The 18,894-nt window shown below is 32.8% G+C and overlaps 1 protein-coding gene across 1 annotated transcript in view; it reads right to left on the reverse strand.

Annotated features, from left to right (window-relative positions):
• Positions 1-499: 499 nt before the first annotated feature.
• Positions 500-18,894, reverse strand: part of LOC149802886 (sperm-tail PG-rich repeat-containing protein 2-like) — a 234,109-nt gene continuing 215,714 nt past the window's right edge. The window contains exon 12 of the mRNA XM_089952356.1: positions 500-2,051. Coding sequence (XP_089808482.1) covers positions 1,917-2,051 — 135 coding nt within the window. The 3' untranslated portion in view covers positions 500-1,916. The remainder of the gene's footprint in view (positions 2,052-18,894) is intronic.

Below are 18,894 nucleotides of genomic sequence, written 5' to 3' on the forward strand. Positions count from 1 at the left end.
ATTCCACACCATGCATCTTTAATAGCGTATCTTTGGTACATTTTATTTCAGCATTTTAACTTTTCCTTCTTAGCCAATTGCAAAATCTATCCTATGAAAGCAATTACAAAAAGAAAAATAATGTCACAGTTTCAATTTCACATTATTACCTTTACTGCAGTTATATGCAAATGTCATTACTGTTATAATCACTATGAAATAGCAGGAGAAGACAGTCTATACAAAAATTTAATTTATTGTGGTGTTTCATTTGGCAAGGCACTTTACTCCAATTGCCTTGGCACTAAATAACCTACATGTGTTGCTGTGACATAATTTAAAAAAACAACTGTCGAAGAACACAGAACAGATGCTTATGCTTTGATTAAAAAAAAAAATTTATACCCCAAACTTCTAACCTCAAACAGAATATCTTGAATAAATAATGTTATATTGCATACTGCAGATAACAAGACTTAATTAAGTTAATTAGCCAATAAATAAAAACAGGACAAACAAGAAATCCATGGATGGTTTAATAATATATTTGAACTCTTTCATAAGAAAAAAACAACAAAGGAAAATAAAATATCACTGACAATCACATTAAAAAAATGCAGTGTACAATATTTTTATGAAATACTGTTCTGCACCTGTACATACTCTTCATTTAAACAGAACTATACATTTTAATAATATACAATATCTATCTTGTATTGTCAAATATCACATTTATAACACCAAAACAAGTGTAATGTCACTGCATAATTTATACATCAATGCTTTGGGATGAAAGTATATAATGACAAAAATATAAACACGTTTAGTTACTTTGGATGGTTCTTATTTTATCACAGTTTTAATATATAGACAGAATGTTTTATGTAGAGGATAACATTTATATACTGGAATATGTACACATCCTACAACTTCTTTTATAAACTATATCTATCAGTACCATACAAGAAACAGTAGCATGTTATTCTTTTGAATACTAAAATTGAAAAAAATGAATATTTGTTGATTATTAATCTTAAATGTAAAAAGCAATATTAAAAACTCTCAACTGTTTTTATCTGTACATTTTTTTTCAGAATTTAAGAATTCTGAATATACTTGTAAAATTTAATTTTAGAATTAACAAATAGTTTGGTCTTGGGCAAGAACTTCTTTCTAATGAGATTAGATTACCTTCAATAGAAATATTAGTATTGGAGCTGGTGACCACAGCAGGTTGTCTAAATTATTGTTGAGTATGATGCTGATGTGATACAAACTCCTATTGACTAGGAAGAAATCATTGTTGTGACAACCTATTGGTATAAAATACATTTTCATACCATTTTTATTTATGATGCATTTGTACTAGGAAGCTAGGAAAAAATACCAAAGGTCACCCTCTTGTGCACACTAAAACAAATATCTGTCTATTTGACAATATCCCCGGGTATATGAAACATGGGCGTCTGTTTTTCTTTTTTTAATACTGACAAGAAACAAATTTTCTTTAAGAGTAAACATATGTTATGTAATAAAGAAAATCCTGAGTGATATTTTGAGGAAAAGATGTAATATCTGTACACAGTACCCTCCCAATCTTGTCTGGCCTTGATAAAATATTATCACAGCTGGCTAACACTTAAACATGGCTGACTTTTATGACTTAACAGATCAGACTGTGACCATGATGTTAAACAGATTGGCATTTTCAAATCATGTAATATAAACTTTTATGAAAACCAGTCAAGAGATAGTTACATGTTTTCAGCCAACCCACTGAGAATGGATTTGCCCTAAGTATTGATAAATCATTTTAAGATTTACAAGTATACTTTTAAGAGGGCTTTCATCCTAGTCAAACAATCCTCTCAAAAACACTCTAGTGTAATTTAAAATGATATTTGTAATTGGAAGTTTTATTGAAGAGATCATTGGTGTCACATGCCCAGAAGGAACATATGCTTTGCTGTGGTGCCTGTGTGTATGGAATCCATTTGCTGTGGTGCAATGGGATTATTCAGTGTAGCATTGAATGTTCCTTGTAACACTGAGTCCTGAATCAGCGGTGAAAACTGGAATGAGAAAAGAGAGAAAAGGCATACAATTTCCTCTGATAAGAAAAGCAAAAATGTATAAATACAGCTTATCTGTGTTTATATTTGCTTGAAGTTTATAACTTCCCCCTGACATTAGCAAAATGGAGAAAATAAAACCTGAAACCAAAAATGCAATTGCAAAACAAGGTCTCAATGCAATAATTCAGACTCACCAGTTATTTGAATTAGGTGACATTGTGATTTGTACAACTGATTGCAAATCTTTGAAATAAATGTTAATTTATCCCAAATCATTGGCTACTTCAATGCTTAAACAAGAATGATAAGACAGAATTAGATTTAAATTTCAAAATACAAAATGGGCGTGCATTTCAAGCTTCCCTAAATTAATTGGACTGATTCTTTTAAGATCATTTTGTTTTAAGATGGACCATCTCAGAATTATTTGTCAATCTGAAGCACACAAAATGATACAATAGTCCATGGGATTATATGATGAATACCGAGTACATCAAAGCAATTCATAAAATCAAACATTTCTGCCCAAAAAAAACTGTATATTGATAATGTTTCTCAAAAATATTTTACCAGTAACAGTTGAAACACCAGATATTTTCTTCAAATGTTGCAAATTTATTAATTTATACACACCCTTGGAAACCTTATCACAATTAATTTGTGCAAACCTTTACAAAGGTTATAAAGAAAAGCTAACACTGATTGATGTAGTTTGTATGGCCTGAGTATTCCATGGCCCAGAAGGTATCTACCCCCACCAGCTTGTTGATAAATGTACATATTTGATAACCTCCAAAGGTATGGCACTCACTGACATTAACAAACTGATGGAGAAAATAAAATGAAATTTATGTGATTACAAGTAATGCTGAATATTCACTTCTAAGTTTGACTTTCCTATGCAATTTTTTTTATGAGAATATTAATGTTTTTCAATTTCAATAATCAAAAATGCACTCTGCTTGTACACTTAGAGATGCAAATTAGTATGAAATATAACAAATATTTTTCCACTCTGAAATAGTACCAACAAATCCATCTGGAACAACTTCAATGCCTCACCATCACAAATCCCAATGCTTTAATTTCACATTTTTACAAAATGAGGTGGGTGGGTGGACTTGTCATCAGGTTATATAACAATAAGCCTGCTTTATTTTATACTTAAAATTTAGTACTGTACCAATGCTGAACTAATTTGTTGATATTAAATTTTGATGGTCTGTTATGATCTTTTTTGTAATCTTTGAGAAAAGGAAATTTGAAACTATTTAATTTTACGGATTATCTTGTACAATTCCCCTCACAAATTCTGCCAAATAATAAATAGAATACAAATAAAGTTAGGTTTACAGAACTTTACATCATGGAAGCAAGAAAATAATTTTCCATCAGAAGCCTGAAAACCTTGGAATTCCAAAATTTATGAAAGAAAATTCATCCCTTAGGTAAATGTGATATAATATTTAATTACCAGATTCCAACCACATATTACTGACATATAAAATGTGCATTACATGTAATTTCAAACAGGGATGAAAGGGTAGGGAAATTGTGGTGGGTACCTGGCAGGGTTAGCTTTTATCAGGCAGTGCAAAACTGGGCTGTTTGTTTATTGAAAACCTGGTGGAGTATGGATGGCCTGGCCAGGTACCTGCCATCCCTAATATATATATATATATATATATATATATATATATATATATATATATATATATATATATATATATATATATATATATATATAGAGAGAGAGAGAGAGAGAGAGAGAGAGAGGGAGAGACAGAGAGAGAGAGAGAGAGAGAGAGAGACAGAGAGAGAGATGTGATGTATGGTTAGGAAAATTCTGCTGGCATTAGTACCCAGCTGGGCTGAGTATTTCTAACTAGTGCAAAAACCATTCAGGGCTGGGTACCTGTTGATTCCTACTTTTAAACCACATAATTATTAAGTCACAACATTGATAATGCCATAAAAAAGAAACTAAAATCAAGAAACGATCAAGCTATGAATTAATTACACAGATTCCTTAAAAGATCTTCATTATTATTTTAAAAAATTAAATAATTGTTTTATAAAACATATTCAGAAAAATTGAATGCTTTTAGATTTAGTTTTCTGGCTACAAAACATATAACATGATAGGACACTTGCCTATCAGTTTTTTGGTAACATATTCAGCCAATAAAAAAACGTGAAATAAAGGCCTGAATTTACAACGAAGTCTAATATAAAATTTACACTTCCATTTTCACTTCACAAGTTACAACGCCTTTGAGTGGTGAGAATATAATCCATTAGCTGTACCAATCAGGAATCTGTCTACGTGTGTTCGAGTCCAGGATTCGGCCAATGTGGGTATGTGAGAAAGCTTGCCAGTAGCTTCTCGTGGGTCGGTGGTTCTTCCCGGGGTTTCCCGGGTTTTTCCTCCACCATTAATACTGGCCGCCATACATAGCCTATTGTGTGCTGAAAAATGGCGTTAAACCCCACAACAACAACAACAACAACAACAACCAATCAGGAAAATAAAATATTTCCCATTCAAGGCATGGTTACAATTCCATGCTGCATGCAATAATACCCCGAAATCAATTACTCTCATTATCTGCCAAAGACAAATTGTGTTTTTTCTGAAACTATTAATTATAAATCAGGTATATGGCAACTAAAAAAATGTAATAATTGTATTTCATTAATAATGCTTGTACAAACTTCTTTCTAGAAATATTCAGAAGATTGAAAGCTCACTGACTCATTTTGTAGGCCTGGGTATGTTAATGGCAGAGGGGTCATCTACACCCTGAAAGCTTTCTATCACAAATCTGTCTCAATGATAACCTACAACAATTCACAAGACATTCAAAACTGACATAAAGATGGAGGTAACAGAAACAAATCTGTGTGCAGACTATTTAGCTAAGTTTGCTTCTAGATTTACATGATATGAATTCTTATATTATCAATGTTGGGGCAATGGTAACAGGACCTAGATTGTTGCCAAAAAACACTTCAAAGCACGAACTTTTGGACTATCAGATAAACTGCTCATTTCATCATTATAAAGAAATTTACTGTTGTTCTAAATTGGTCAAGTCAAATGACTGCAGGAGAGTTTTATTAGTCACCAAACACTGTTATAGACCGGATACAGGAAATGTATCAAAAGAAATACATTATTGAGAAAAGGTCTTTCATGTATTGAGATTTTGCTTGTAGGTGACCTTGGGTTTTATGCTTCAAAATTGTTGAAAAAAATTAATAAAATAAACAAAATAAAAGAAATTGTTTAATGAAATTACAACCTGCTAGCATTCAATGCAAAAGTAGATGTATATCAAGTCACATTTGAAGAAATTTATTTTTATTACAGATTTAAGAGTTGATGTTAAGGAGCTGCTAAACATTAGTAACCAATGAAATTATAACATGCATTTATAATATATTAAAACTGCAATATACATGAAGAAGACTAATATTGCCTACCAGATAAACGCAGGAGCAGCTAGCTATCGTCATTATCTTTCTCTAGAAATTTCTTCCAGTTCTGCTGATTGTGTATGTTATGAAACTAACTCTTTCAAACTTTTTTATATTTTTATTTATTTTAAGTCTTCATTCACATTATATAGCACATCAGTACATGTCTTTTGTGCCAGGATGTGTTCTGTCCATGTTGATCAAATTCTTTATGCAGATTGTGAGAAAAACTTGTTTCAACGTTTTTATATTTATAGTAATGGTGACAATACTTGATAGCAGATCAACATAAATCTGTACAAATTTAAAAAACTCTTCATGCTAGGATGCTTGTTGTCAAATTCTCAAATTGTTTTCACCAGTTTTTTTTAACAGATGTTTCAAGTTTTTTTTATCTTTAATGTCTAGAAATGGTGATCATTTTTGATCAACCTGTTTTTAAAAAAAGTTAAAAGCCCTTTCACCAGGATGCTTTCTGACAAATCTGGTCAAATTCTGTTCAGCAGTTTCTGAAAAGTTTTCTGAAGTTTTTTTTCATTTGTTGTGATGGCAGCCATATCTGATGGTTGATGAATATCATTTCTACCAATCAGACAGACCCTTACTTCAGAATAATTCATCAAATCTGGTTAAATGATGTTCAGTGCATTTTGAGAAAAAGTTAATAAAAAAAGGTTGTTCTAGGTTTAGTAATGGACACCATACATGATGTGAGATCACCCTTATTTGCAAGGATGCTTTCTGTAAAATTTGGTCAAATTCTACTGAATGGTTTTGAGAAGTCTATTTAAAGATTTTTCTGTGTTAAGTAATGTTGGCTTGATATGCTGCAGGATTGGCATTTGTACATACTTGAAAGCCCATCATGCCAGAATGGTTTCTGTCAAATGGACAAAGTCTGTTCAATGTCTGTCAATAATATGCTGCTTACAGGTTTTTCCATTTTTAGATCCTGGTTGTATAGAACAGCATATATTGGCACCATTATTACAAATCCTTCATGTCAGAACACCTTCTATCAAATTCGGTAAAATTTTGTTGAGCAATGTTAGAGAAGTCTTTTAGGTTTTTTTCAAGCTTTAGAATGTTGGACATATTTAATGGTGGAATCAGTATCATTTGTAAAAAAGTGAAATCTCTTCATGCCAGGATAGTCCATGCAAAATATGGTTAAAACTGGTCCAATAATATTTGAGTAGAAGTTGAAAATCTCAAATGTTGGTTGGCAATGCATGCCAGACACAGGGCCATACTATATGTTTATTTGGCTTTATGGTCAGATGACCTATAAAAACACAAATTACACTGAGTAGATACAAAATCTATTTAGACTTTAATAAAATGTAAAACCTTAGATCTGTGTGAAAAGGCTTTTCTGCACTTTCAGTGGTGTTTTTTATTAACAAAGAATAATATTCAGACCACAGAAATATCATGACAACTTTAATATTAAAACCACAGAAATGTCATGACAACTTTAATACTGAAACCACAGAAATGTCATGACAACTTTAATATTAAAACCACAGAAATGTCATGACTACTTTAATATTGAAACCACAGAAATGTCATGACTACTTTAATATTCAGACTACAGAAATATCATGACACTTTAACACTGCATCCATAGAAATTAGATATGTCATGACTACTTTAATACTGAAACCACAGAAATATCATGACAACTTTAATATTAAAACCACAGAAATGTCATGACAACTTTAATACTGAAACCACAGAAATGTCATGACAGCTTTAATATTAAAACCACAGAAATGTCATGACTACTTTAATATTGAAACCACAGAAATGTCATGACTACTTTAATATTCAGACTACAGAAATATCATGACACTTTAACACTGCATCCATAGAAATTAGATATGTCATGACTACTTTAATACTGAAACCACATATATGTCATTACTACTTTAATATTAAAACCACAGAAATGTCATGACTACTTTTAATATTAAGACCACAGAAATGTCATGACTACTTTTAATATTAAAACCACAGAAATACTGAAACCACATATATGTCATTACTACTTTAATATTAAGACCACAGAAATGTCATGACTACTTTTAATATTAAGACCACAGAAATGTCATGACCACTTTTAATATTAAAACCACAGAAATGTCATGACTACTTTTAATATTAAAACCACAGAAATGTCATGACTACTTTAATATTGAAACCACAGAAATGTCATGACTACTTTTAATATTAAAACCACATATATGTCATTACTACTTTAATATTAAGACCACAGAAATGTCATGACTACTTTAATACTGAAACCACAGAAATGTCATGACTACTTTAATACTGAAACCACAGAAATGTCATGACTACTTTAATATTGAAACCACAGAAATGTCATGACTACTTTAATACTGAAACCACAGAAATGTCATTACTACTTTAATATTAAGACCACAGAAATGTCATGACTACTTTAATACTGAAACCACAGAAATGTCATGACTACTTTAATACTGAAACCACAGAAATGTCATGACTACTTTAATATTGAAACCACAGAAATGTCATGACTACTTTAATACTGAAACCACAGAAATGTCATTACTACTTTAATATTAAAACCACAGAAATGTCATGACTACTTTAATATTCAGACTACAGAAATATCATGACACTTTAACATTGCAACCATAGAAATTAGATATGTCATGACTACTTCAATACTGAAACCACATATATGTCATTACTACTTTAATATTAAAACCACAGAAATGTCATGACTACTTTAATATTCAGACTACATGAATATCATGACACTTTAACATTGCAACCATAGAAATTACATGCCATGACTACTTCAATACTGAAACCACATATATGTCATTACTACTTTAATATTAAGACCACAGAAATGTCATGACTACTTTAATACTGAAACCACTGAAATGTCATTACTACTTTAATATTAAAACCACAGAAATGTCATGACTACTTTAATATTCAGACTACAGAAATATCATGACACTTTAACATTGCAACCATAGAAATTAGATATGTCATGACTACTTCAATACTGAAACCACATATATGTCATTACTACTTTAATATTAAAACCACAGAAATGTCATGACTACTTTAATATTCAGACTACATGAATATCATGACACTTTAACATTGCAACCATATAAATTACATATGACTACTTCAATACTGAAAGCACATATATGTCATTACTACTTTAATATTCAGACCACAGAAGAAATGTCATGACTACTTTAATATTGAAATCACAGAAATATCATGACTACTTTAATACTGAAACACAGAAATGTCATGACTACTTTAACATTGAAACCACAGAAATGTCATGACTATTTTAATATTGAAACAAAGAAATGTCATGACTACTTTAATAATGAAACCACAGAAATGTTATGACTACTTTAATAATCAGACCACAAATCCTTGACAGATTTAGAACTTTAGAATGTTGGTTTCAGGAGTGCTCAACTCTTCCCTTAATAGATCCTTAATTGACTGTACATATTCTGATACTCAGACACTCCTGGTAACCTCATTATATACTACAGTTAATACAGTCTTGCTATATACTGGAGTTAATACAGTCTTGCTATATACTGGAGTTAATACAGTCTTGTTATATACTACAGTTAATACAGTCTTGCTATAAACTGGAGTTAATACAGTCTTGTCATATACTGGAGTTAATACAGTCTAGTTATATACTGGAGTTAATAGTCTTGTTATATACTGGAGTTAATACAGTCTTGCTATAAACTGGAGTTAATACAGTCTTGTCATGTACTGTAGTTAATACAGTCTTGCTATATACTGGTGTTAATACAGTCTTGTCATATACTGGAGTTAATACAATCTAGTTATATACTGGAGTTAATACAGTCTTGTTATATACTACAGTTAATTCAGTCTTGCTATAAACTGGAGTTAATAGTCTTGCCATATACTGGAGTTAATACAGTCTAGTTATATACTGGAGTTAATAGTCTTGTTATATACTGGAGTTAATACAGTCTTGCTATAAACTGGAGTTAATACAGTCTTGTCATGTACTGTAATTAATACAGTATTGTTATATACTACAGTTAATACAGTCTTGTTATATGCTGGAGTTAATACAGTCTTGTTATTTAGTGGAGTTAATAGAGTATTATTACATACTGGAGTTAATACAGTCTTGTTGTATACTGGAGTTAATAAAGACTTATTAAGTACTGGAGTTAATAGTCTTTATATACACTGGAGTTAATATAGATGTGTTGTATACTGGAGTTAATATAGACTTGTTGTATACTGGAGTTAATACAGTCTTGTATACTGGAGTTAATATAGACTTGTCAAATACTGGAGTTAAAAAATACAAAGTTAAAATTCCATCCTTAAATGTTCTTGCTTTCTGTCATTCCAAGGAAAGATCCACATAGTAGTGGTCAGTATAGCATAAATCATAAATTCATCAGTTCAAATCATAAATTTTCTTAAAAACCCATTCATTTGCCAAATATTTGAAATAAAAGATGCATACAATTTGCATCGTTACTCCCATTCTGAACTGAAGGTATAACTGTGGAAGGCTAATATACAAAAATACACCTCACATTTGTAAAGGAAATGAGAACTGGTCATACCTAGATAATTACATATACCAACAAAATGCCAACATTTGTCAAGTTTTATATCTGTAGTTTTTCCTTTTTCATGCAAGTATGCAATAGTTTACTTTACCTGGCTTATTATCTGTGACTTCAAATGTAAACTTGTGGATGCATTAAAAACCACTATGACATTTTTACAATTTTTTTTTACTTCAGCTGGTAAGGAATGCAACACAAAAAGACTTGGGAAATAATTTACATTGCAATACCCCCTTGACTGCAATAAAATGTCAGCTTCTAATCAAGTTGAGTTTGGTTTTACTATTTGTTCCACTGTAAACAGCCTGGTTGGGAAGAGGATCATAAATAAGTATAATGAGAAGTACTTTGACCCCTTCACCTACCCTCTTATCAAGGAACAATGTAAAGGTATCTGCCCTGCCCTTGGGGTCAATCATGTATCTAGCACTAACTTCAGGAGTGCTCAAGGTCCTGTCTCAACATAGAGGGAGTTTGGTCCTAATTAAACAGACTAATGGTAGATGATTAAAATTGTTAAATCCAAAAGCAAGCCAATCACAGTCAACAATGACTGATTTAAACAAGAGTCACCATGTTGTCTACTAATGGAAAGCTTATTATACAATGTTACTTATTATTCTGTGATGTTTATGGAAAGTTAGACGTACATAGTGATAACTACATTCCCCCACCCCTGTAAACCCTAAGAAGACTGTCATTTTTATCCCTGGCTTCAACAAAATGACTATTAACAGACAAAATAACTAAGATCAAATGACATTGAGCTGACAGAGTGATTTGTTACTAATATATATATATATATATATATATATATATATATATATATATATATATATATATATATATATATATATATATATATGAAGTTTGTAAGTACAAAGTATACAGAATTGAAAGTGTGAATGGTGGATGGGTGATGAATAGACAAATGGACAAAAATGTTTAAACTATTGAAACAAGATCTGTGAATAGCAAAAAGTACACCTGGTCCACTAGTAATAATAACTAGTATAATAATAATAATATAATAACTAGCATAATAACTAGCAATAATAACTAGTAATAATAACTAGTAATAAGTGTGCCATATTTCAGTGCATATCTCCAGGAAATTAAACTGGGTAATGGATGCAGCTAGAAGAATTAGCCTGCTTAAGAGGCAAGATTTTGTATGCTAGGAAATAAGGGGCATTGTTGGGGTAAAAAATACTGTAATATACATGCTTACAAGTCCAACTGCAAACAGGGTCTATGTTGTTTGTTCTACTGATTATAACTAACAAACTGTATAGATCCTGATCTGCCAGCACATCATGTAACTGCAGATCAGGGTCTTTCCAGTTTGCAGCTGGATTCAACTTATAAGTAATTACACACAATAATATTCTTGAAATTTGCAATCATATGAGATAGATTATTCTTCAGTTATCCCCCTAAATTTATATGGAACAAGAGTACAGTGAATAGCAAGCAGCGCATGATATGCCCGCCTTGTGCTTAATAACCCTATCTCTATGTAGACACTGGTATGGTAAGGTTGACTTGGGAGATTGCTTACCAAGGGGTCTAAATGGCCTTGACCCTTGGTTAAGGTACACATCATGAAATATATTAAGGAACAGAAACCATTATTTTCTTGTAACTTACATGACCATAATCTCTAGACCCTAGAATCTATAGGTTTCTTTATTACAGAAAGTACATTGCTTAGCCATCCACATAGTAGACTTAGATCTGCCATTGCATAATGTGAAGTTAGATCTGGATCATTGTTTTTTGCAGTTTAACTTGACTTATGGGCGAGTATATATGGTACTCTAGAACAAAGTTGTTCTGCTAAAACCAATTTTTAAAAAAACACAATGTCCATTACCATTTAACTGCAAGCACTTCACAAAGTTTGATCAAGGTATTAAAGTTCTTATGCAATAAACATTTTTATTCTTTCCAAGTAACTTGACCTTTGACTCCAAAGTCAATAGGTTTCGTTCTTTCCAAATGTTAAAGATGTTAAAGCCATCCACAAATGTTATCAAAGGTACATGGCTTATGAATGAATTGTTTTTGCAGAAAGCAGATTTTTCTATCAGTCACAGTGACCTTGACTTTTGATTAAAAAATCAAATATTGTTGTTCCTGACCGCAAGTGCGAGTCATTCACCAAGACTGGTCCAGGTCTGTATATAACTAATGATACTGTGCAGAGACCATATTTCTTCATTCAATTATAATCAACCTTGACCTCTCTGATCTTTTAACCACAAAATAAATTCACTTTTTCCTTATCACAAGTTCAAGCTATCCAAAAACTTTGATTCAGACATGTGATAAAAGCTGATGTTATTGTTTGGAAACATCGGTGTCTTCTTTCAGTCACAGTCACCCTGACCACCAACCTTTTGACCCCAAATTGCTGCATTCTTCCTCACTTAAAGTGTAACCATTCCATGAAGATTGGTAACTGTAGATCGCCGATGACTTGAAATACTGTGTTTAAAATTTTTGTAATAAACAGATAGTTGGGCATGATAACAAAATGTCCACTACCTTAGTGGCATATAAAAATGATATTTATAGTGTATAAATTTCAGTCATATAGCAACTTACAAAGGGGGATGATCACAGATTTTGAAGCTCCAGGCCTCATTTTTAAGTTTAGACTTTGGACACTTTATCAGTCATTAAAAATAAAGCTATATTGGAAAATTAAAGCACAGTCTAAGGATGTTTGAGTTGTTGAATTTTAGAAAAGACCAAGCACCTATGGCACTTAAGTGGAGGAATGATGTTTCTTGACCTCAAGACATGGGGATATATATCAATGGCTAAAGTGAATTGATATCCACACAAAGTAAATACCATCCTGACGGGCTGTTACATAGATCTGTCTGACCCCTGTGTCCCCCTCCCCTTGCCAGCCAATCCCTTTCTGGGAAAAGTAAGGGATTTTTCATAGATTCTGTTGAACCATAGTGTTATGTAAGTAATAAAAAAGTGTTTAAAACATTAGGACTAATGTCAGGGCTTTAAAGATTTTATAAACTTCTTAATCAGGAATGTGCAACAAGTTTATCTTTTTCAGTGCTCACAGTGAGTCTTGGTGGGTCAATAGTTAGCATGACAGACATTATCAGAAGGGTGCCAGTTTGAATCATACATTCTGGCTTGGCTACTGTTGTGTTATCCATCTTACACTGCAAGGCACATAACTCCAACTGCCTAAGCCCTAAATAACCTTTTAGTGTTGCTGTGCTATAAAATACCAAACCAAAACCATGACTTGCCGTTGTCTAGAATTTGTACTCAGTAACTGACCTGAACCCACAAGGTAGTTGTTGGGAAGACTATCAGATAAACAAGAACAATCTCTGTACACATATGAAGGTTTATTAATTTCAACAGCAAATTGGGCCAACTGTTTGAATGCAACTCATGGGATATAATAATCAAAATTTATCTTTCTTATATATAAAGAAATAGTACCTTTAAATAATGAACTGTGGAAAATTATATTTTTAAAGCACTCTATAAACTCTAGATCCATAACAAACCAATTAATTACTGCAAAGATAAAAGAAAATTGAATAATATAATACAACTGTTGTTAGTGAACAAACAAGGGGTTGACTCTGGTATAAACAGGTGGTTTTTGCAGTATACATGTATATCCACTTATCAGTCATGTCCAACTGCAAACTGCATTGGCCCAGATCTGCTGTCATATAATGCACTGGCAGATCTGGGTCTGTGCAGGTTGTTAGGAGTAATCAGTAGAACAAACAATATAACAATATAGACCCCACTCTGTTGGTGCATTATGTTATGATAGATCAGGATCTTTCTTGTTTGCAGTCTGACTCATAAGTATGTACATATGTCAATTTTAGACTAAAATAGTAGTAAATAATATTGTACTTTTAAATACAAGCCCCTAAATAGATGTGTGTGTTTCTCAGATCTCTAACCAGTCTGGACTTTGTAGATGTGTGTGTTTGTCAGATCTCTAACCAGTCTGGAATTTTTTAGATGTGTGTGTTTGTCAGATATCTAACCAGTCTGGACTTTATAAATTTGTGTGTTGGTCAGACATCTAACCTGTCTGGACTTTGTTGAGGTGTGTGTTTGTCAGATCTCTAGCCAGTCGAAACTTTATGCAGGGCATTGTCTGTTAAGAAGACCAGGGCCAGCTGTTGATAAGGCAACCCAAGGGAGGCAACAATAAAATTTTTATGTGGTTCAGATGGCCAAAATGATATAGACCAGATAAAGTTAAGCACCCATCTATCTATTGTACCTTTCAGGACAATAACTATACAATAAAATCCCTGTATTATTTGAGAAATTGGTTCTTAAATCTGCAGGTGTGAAATTTAATCTATGGTGTACACATCATGAAATTTATACCCTTTTCTAATTTCATGAGATATTCAGCACTGAGGTTGATTTGTGTGATTTAAAAGTGGTTTTGCCCTGTCCTGTTATAATGGAATGTCAATTAATCTAACACCCTTGTCCATCAAAGGTTTGTTCCTGATTAAATTTAATTAACAGAAGAGTAGTAAAATGACAATAGTCTGTGAAGTGTTTATACTGTAAACAAATATTTCAAATTTTAATGTACATTTGCTCAGTAATGAAATGTGAATACATGTATTAGAATGTATAAGCTAGTTTATAACTTAACATAATTTAATCCACTAAGTTCTTTGATGAGGTAACAGCTTACACGTGACTGTACCATATATACTTGCATATAAATTGCATCCAGTTGCAAGCAACATAAACCTTGATCTACCATAATATTACACTCAGGATGAACAGAGTCTATATCTTGTTTATTGCACTAGTAAGTCCCAACAAGCTGCATGGACCAAGATCTGCTGGCACACTATGATGGCAGATCTGGGTCTCTTGCTTGCAGTTTCACCTGACCTATCCTTGAGTATGCATAGTAATAGATCATTGTTCAAAGAACTTTGCAAATGGTCTTGTATTTATCTCTGAGTACTGTACATCCAATTGTATACAGCATCTTGCCAGACTCTATACTGCTTTCATGAATTTGTTAACTGGAAAATTAGCACAGACTCTGATCTGCCGTTGTTCTTTCTGGCATTTTTTGTACCCTTCATATAAGCAAATACATGTTGTAAGACTACCAAGGGGTATATTCAGTACAAGTCTGTGTTTGTTTTTTTGACAATAGATGTAACTCTTCCTTTGTGATATGCAAGTCTAATGTCAGAGACTAAGATTCGCAATCAAGATCATATCTGGATCATCTATGGGGAAAGCAGAGGGAAGTGAGACATCATAATGGTGTTATACCCAGAGGTCTTAAACTACAGAAAAGAGCGAAAGCCAACAAGTTAGTAAACTTCAACAAATAATTTATTTCCCTAGAATACAAAGTGAAAATTTAAAAAGAACTTAGAGTGTTGTGAATTAAATCCCAAAAAGACCTAAAAGTTCTAGCACAAGTTCAAAGCTACAGAGTATTCCACATTAATTCCAATCTTAAATGTGCTGATTTATCAATATCCTGGAATATTGTTAGCAGTCTTGAAGTATCACAATGATACAATCCAAAATATTTCAAACAGAATTCACAATAATCCTAAATATAGTGATTTAGACCAAAAGTATTATTGAGAACTTTGTAATTCCCATGAATATTGCTCTCAGATTAAAACTGAACACAACTAAGACTGTTTACGCTTCTGTTGTTAAGATAAGTGTGTGTGTGTGTGTGTGTTTTGGATTTTTAACTTAGCTTTTAAAAAAATTTCAGGCATGTCAATTTGATGTTTGCAGTGTGGCAGTTTACAGTGATGTCTAGCACTGGGTCATAATGCTGCAGACATGCAGTATGATGTCCCACCCAGTCAAATTGTCCTGACACCAGGCCGATCAGTCCTAATACTAACCTCTTAATGTTGAGTGCCTAGCGAGGCAGCTGTTAGTACCATTTTTGTAAGTCTTTGGTATGACTCAGCCGGGGTTCAACCCAGGGACATCTCTCATCCAAGGTGGATGCTCTAACCACTAGGCCAATGGAGTGGTTTGATAAGATAAGAATAAATAATTCTGATGCAAGCAACCTTAATATAAAAACATAAAACACAATAACAGGACCAGGATGAGGGGCAAAAGTAAGTTCATTTCCAGAAGATTCAAAGTTGTAAACATGATCAGGACTTTCACTTAAATTATTAATAAAGAACATGGCAAACATCAGGATGACCAGGAATTCCCAAAGGGAAAAACCAATGTCCTGAACACAAATCCAGGTATACATTTTACCTACAAGTAATAATTATTTTGAAATATAATCTAAAATTATAGACAAATATAGCTATGCAATATGTTGCTTTAAAAAGAAACATTAGTCAGATAGGTTCAAACTCCTACCCTCAGTTACGGATAATGGAAACTAATTTCTTTCCCCACACAATTTTTTCTGTATCACTTTTGTTATTTTCACAATTTTTTCGAGCATGACTTTGTTATGTTTGCTACTATGACTACAGCATTTTGGTAAATAACAGTAAATAACTTTCAATCTCTAGAAATAAGTTATTGTCTGCAGCTGAAAATATGATTGTATAAAATCATATGTATTATATTAGTATAATGGTTGTTAGTTCTTTATCTTTTTTTACAGAGTACTGGAACAGGATTACTGTTGCTGTTGTGGGGTTTAACACCATTTTTCAGCACACAATAGGCTTTGCATGGCGGCCAGTAATAATGGTGGAGGAAGAACATGGGAAAGCCCCGGGAAGAACAAGTGACCCATGAGAAGCTACTGGCAAGCTTTCTCACATACCCACATCAGCTGAAACCTAGACTTGAACCCACGCATAAAGAGGTGAGATGGAAGTGATCTGTAATGGAGAGCGCTTTTAGACCACTTGGGGCCCCCAGGATTACTGTAAGTACTTGCTTATAAGTCAGATTTAACTTAAAAATGTACAGACCTAGATCTGTTATTGAATAAAGCACAGGCAGATCTATGTCTCTGCAGTTTCTTTGGACTAATCAGTACAACAAACAACATAGACTTTGATATTTTGGTGCAGTATGTGAGAACAGATCTGGGTCTATGCTGTTTGCAATCGTATGCAATTAATATGTAAGTATAGATGATATTTAAACTCAATAGACTATACTCAAGTTCTATAATCCCTATGCAGGTAGGACAATCTCCTTATGACCAAATAAAATGATTACAGTCTTCAATTTTCTGTGGCATTAGCTTATAGTGTAAATATTGCATCTTTGCTCTTACAGATTTTACAGCCACTCCTAAATAAACAATTGATTTTTCTGTTATCTACATGAAATATGGCCAGTATGTATGCTTAACCCTACATTCGGGGTGTGCTTATCTGACAACAAAAATCAGATTGTTCAGAATGTAGGGGCTGCAAGGCACCTCATAAAGATTGGCTTCTATTTTCTTTCCCCAAGTTTTACAGCTAGCTGCTATCACCAGGAATCAAATTGGTTTTCCACCAAATGATTCTAGTTTTAGCATTATGGTTTTTGGTACAACAGCTTGGAATTGACACTTCCCAAAATTAGTCACAATAGGATGCAATATTAACTGCTTTTTTGTTTTTTTAAAAGCATTTGATTTGCACCACGCTGGAAAGAAGTCAACATTCAAAAGACAGGAGTTCATGGTGTATCAGTTGCCTTGATGAACTGGCCAGACAACTGCAGACTGTGAGTTACACAAGACCGAAAGGTGATGTTTCTCTTTGCTTGCAGTGATGAAATAGTACTATTTTTCTCAACTGATCCTGCCACAGGAAACTAGACTTGCTACCTTTCAGTCACCCTTACTTCATAGTTACTGTGTCTTCAAGCTTCACTGCACATTTGAAATTCACCTTTTCAGAGCTAAATGTGTGATTAGGAATGGAAGTAATAAACATAGGAAAGAAAAACAATGATAATGAAAAGAATTTCATATGTGGATGTTGCTTTATGGGGTCACTATCACCTACCAAGTCTGTGATGGTGACAGTACATGGATATTAAAACAGCACAGACTCCAACATGACCTATCTAATGGCATGAAAAGTTGTGAAAACTGTGAATGAATTTATAAATTAATGAATGAATGAATGGCTTCCAGCGCTTTACTGTAACTGGTGCCTAAAATAATTCCCTGTCCATTTACATCCACCGTATCTTCTCATAAGACGAGACAGCTGCAAACTGCACAGACCCAGATCTGCCATTGCATAATGCACTAGCAGATCTGGGTCTGTGCAGTTTGTTTGTTGCAATCAGTAAAATAAACAGCATAGATCCTGATCTGCAGATGCATTATGCAATGGCAGATCAGGATATTTGTTGTTTGCAGTTTGACTTGACTTATAAGCAGGTATATACATTATAAACATAGTCTCCTTGCTTTGTCAGCAAATAGTTCTAAAAAAGTCCCTCACTATAATGCCCCTCTGTATAAGGGTATGATCATGGATCCCATTCAACTTGTTACATTTTCTTTAATTACTGACACTTTACTCTTTTTCATTAATTATAGTTTATGGCTAATTAGATCCAATCATACAGTGATTTCACAACATTGAAAGTCTTAATGATCCTTTACTGCACCATACAACAACTTGTTGAAACATCCGTTAGCGCAATGCTCCCTCATTTACAATGCATGTCAC

The sequence above is a fragment of the Sinohyriopsis cumingii genome, chromosome 3 (genome assembly GCF_028554795.1).
Source record: "Sinohyriopsis cumingii isolate HCF-2022 chromosome 3, ASM2855479v2, whole genome shotgun sequence".
NCBI classification, from domain to species: domain Eukaryota; kingdom Metazoa; phylum Mollusca; class Bivalvia; order Unionida; family Unionidae; genus Sinohyriopsis; species Sinohyriopsis cumingii.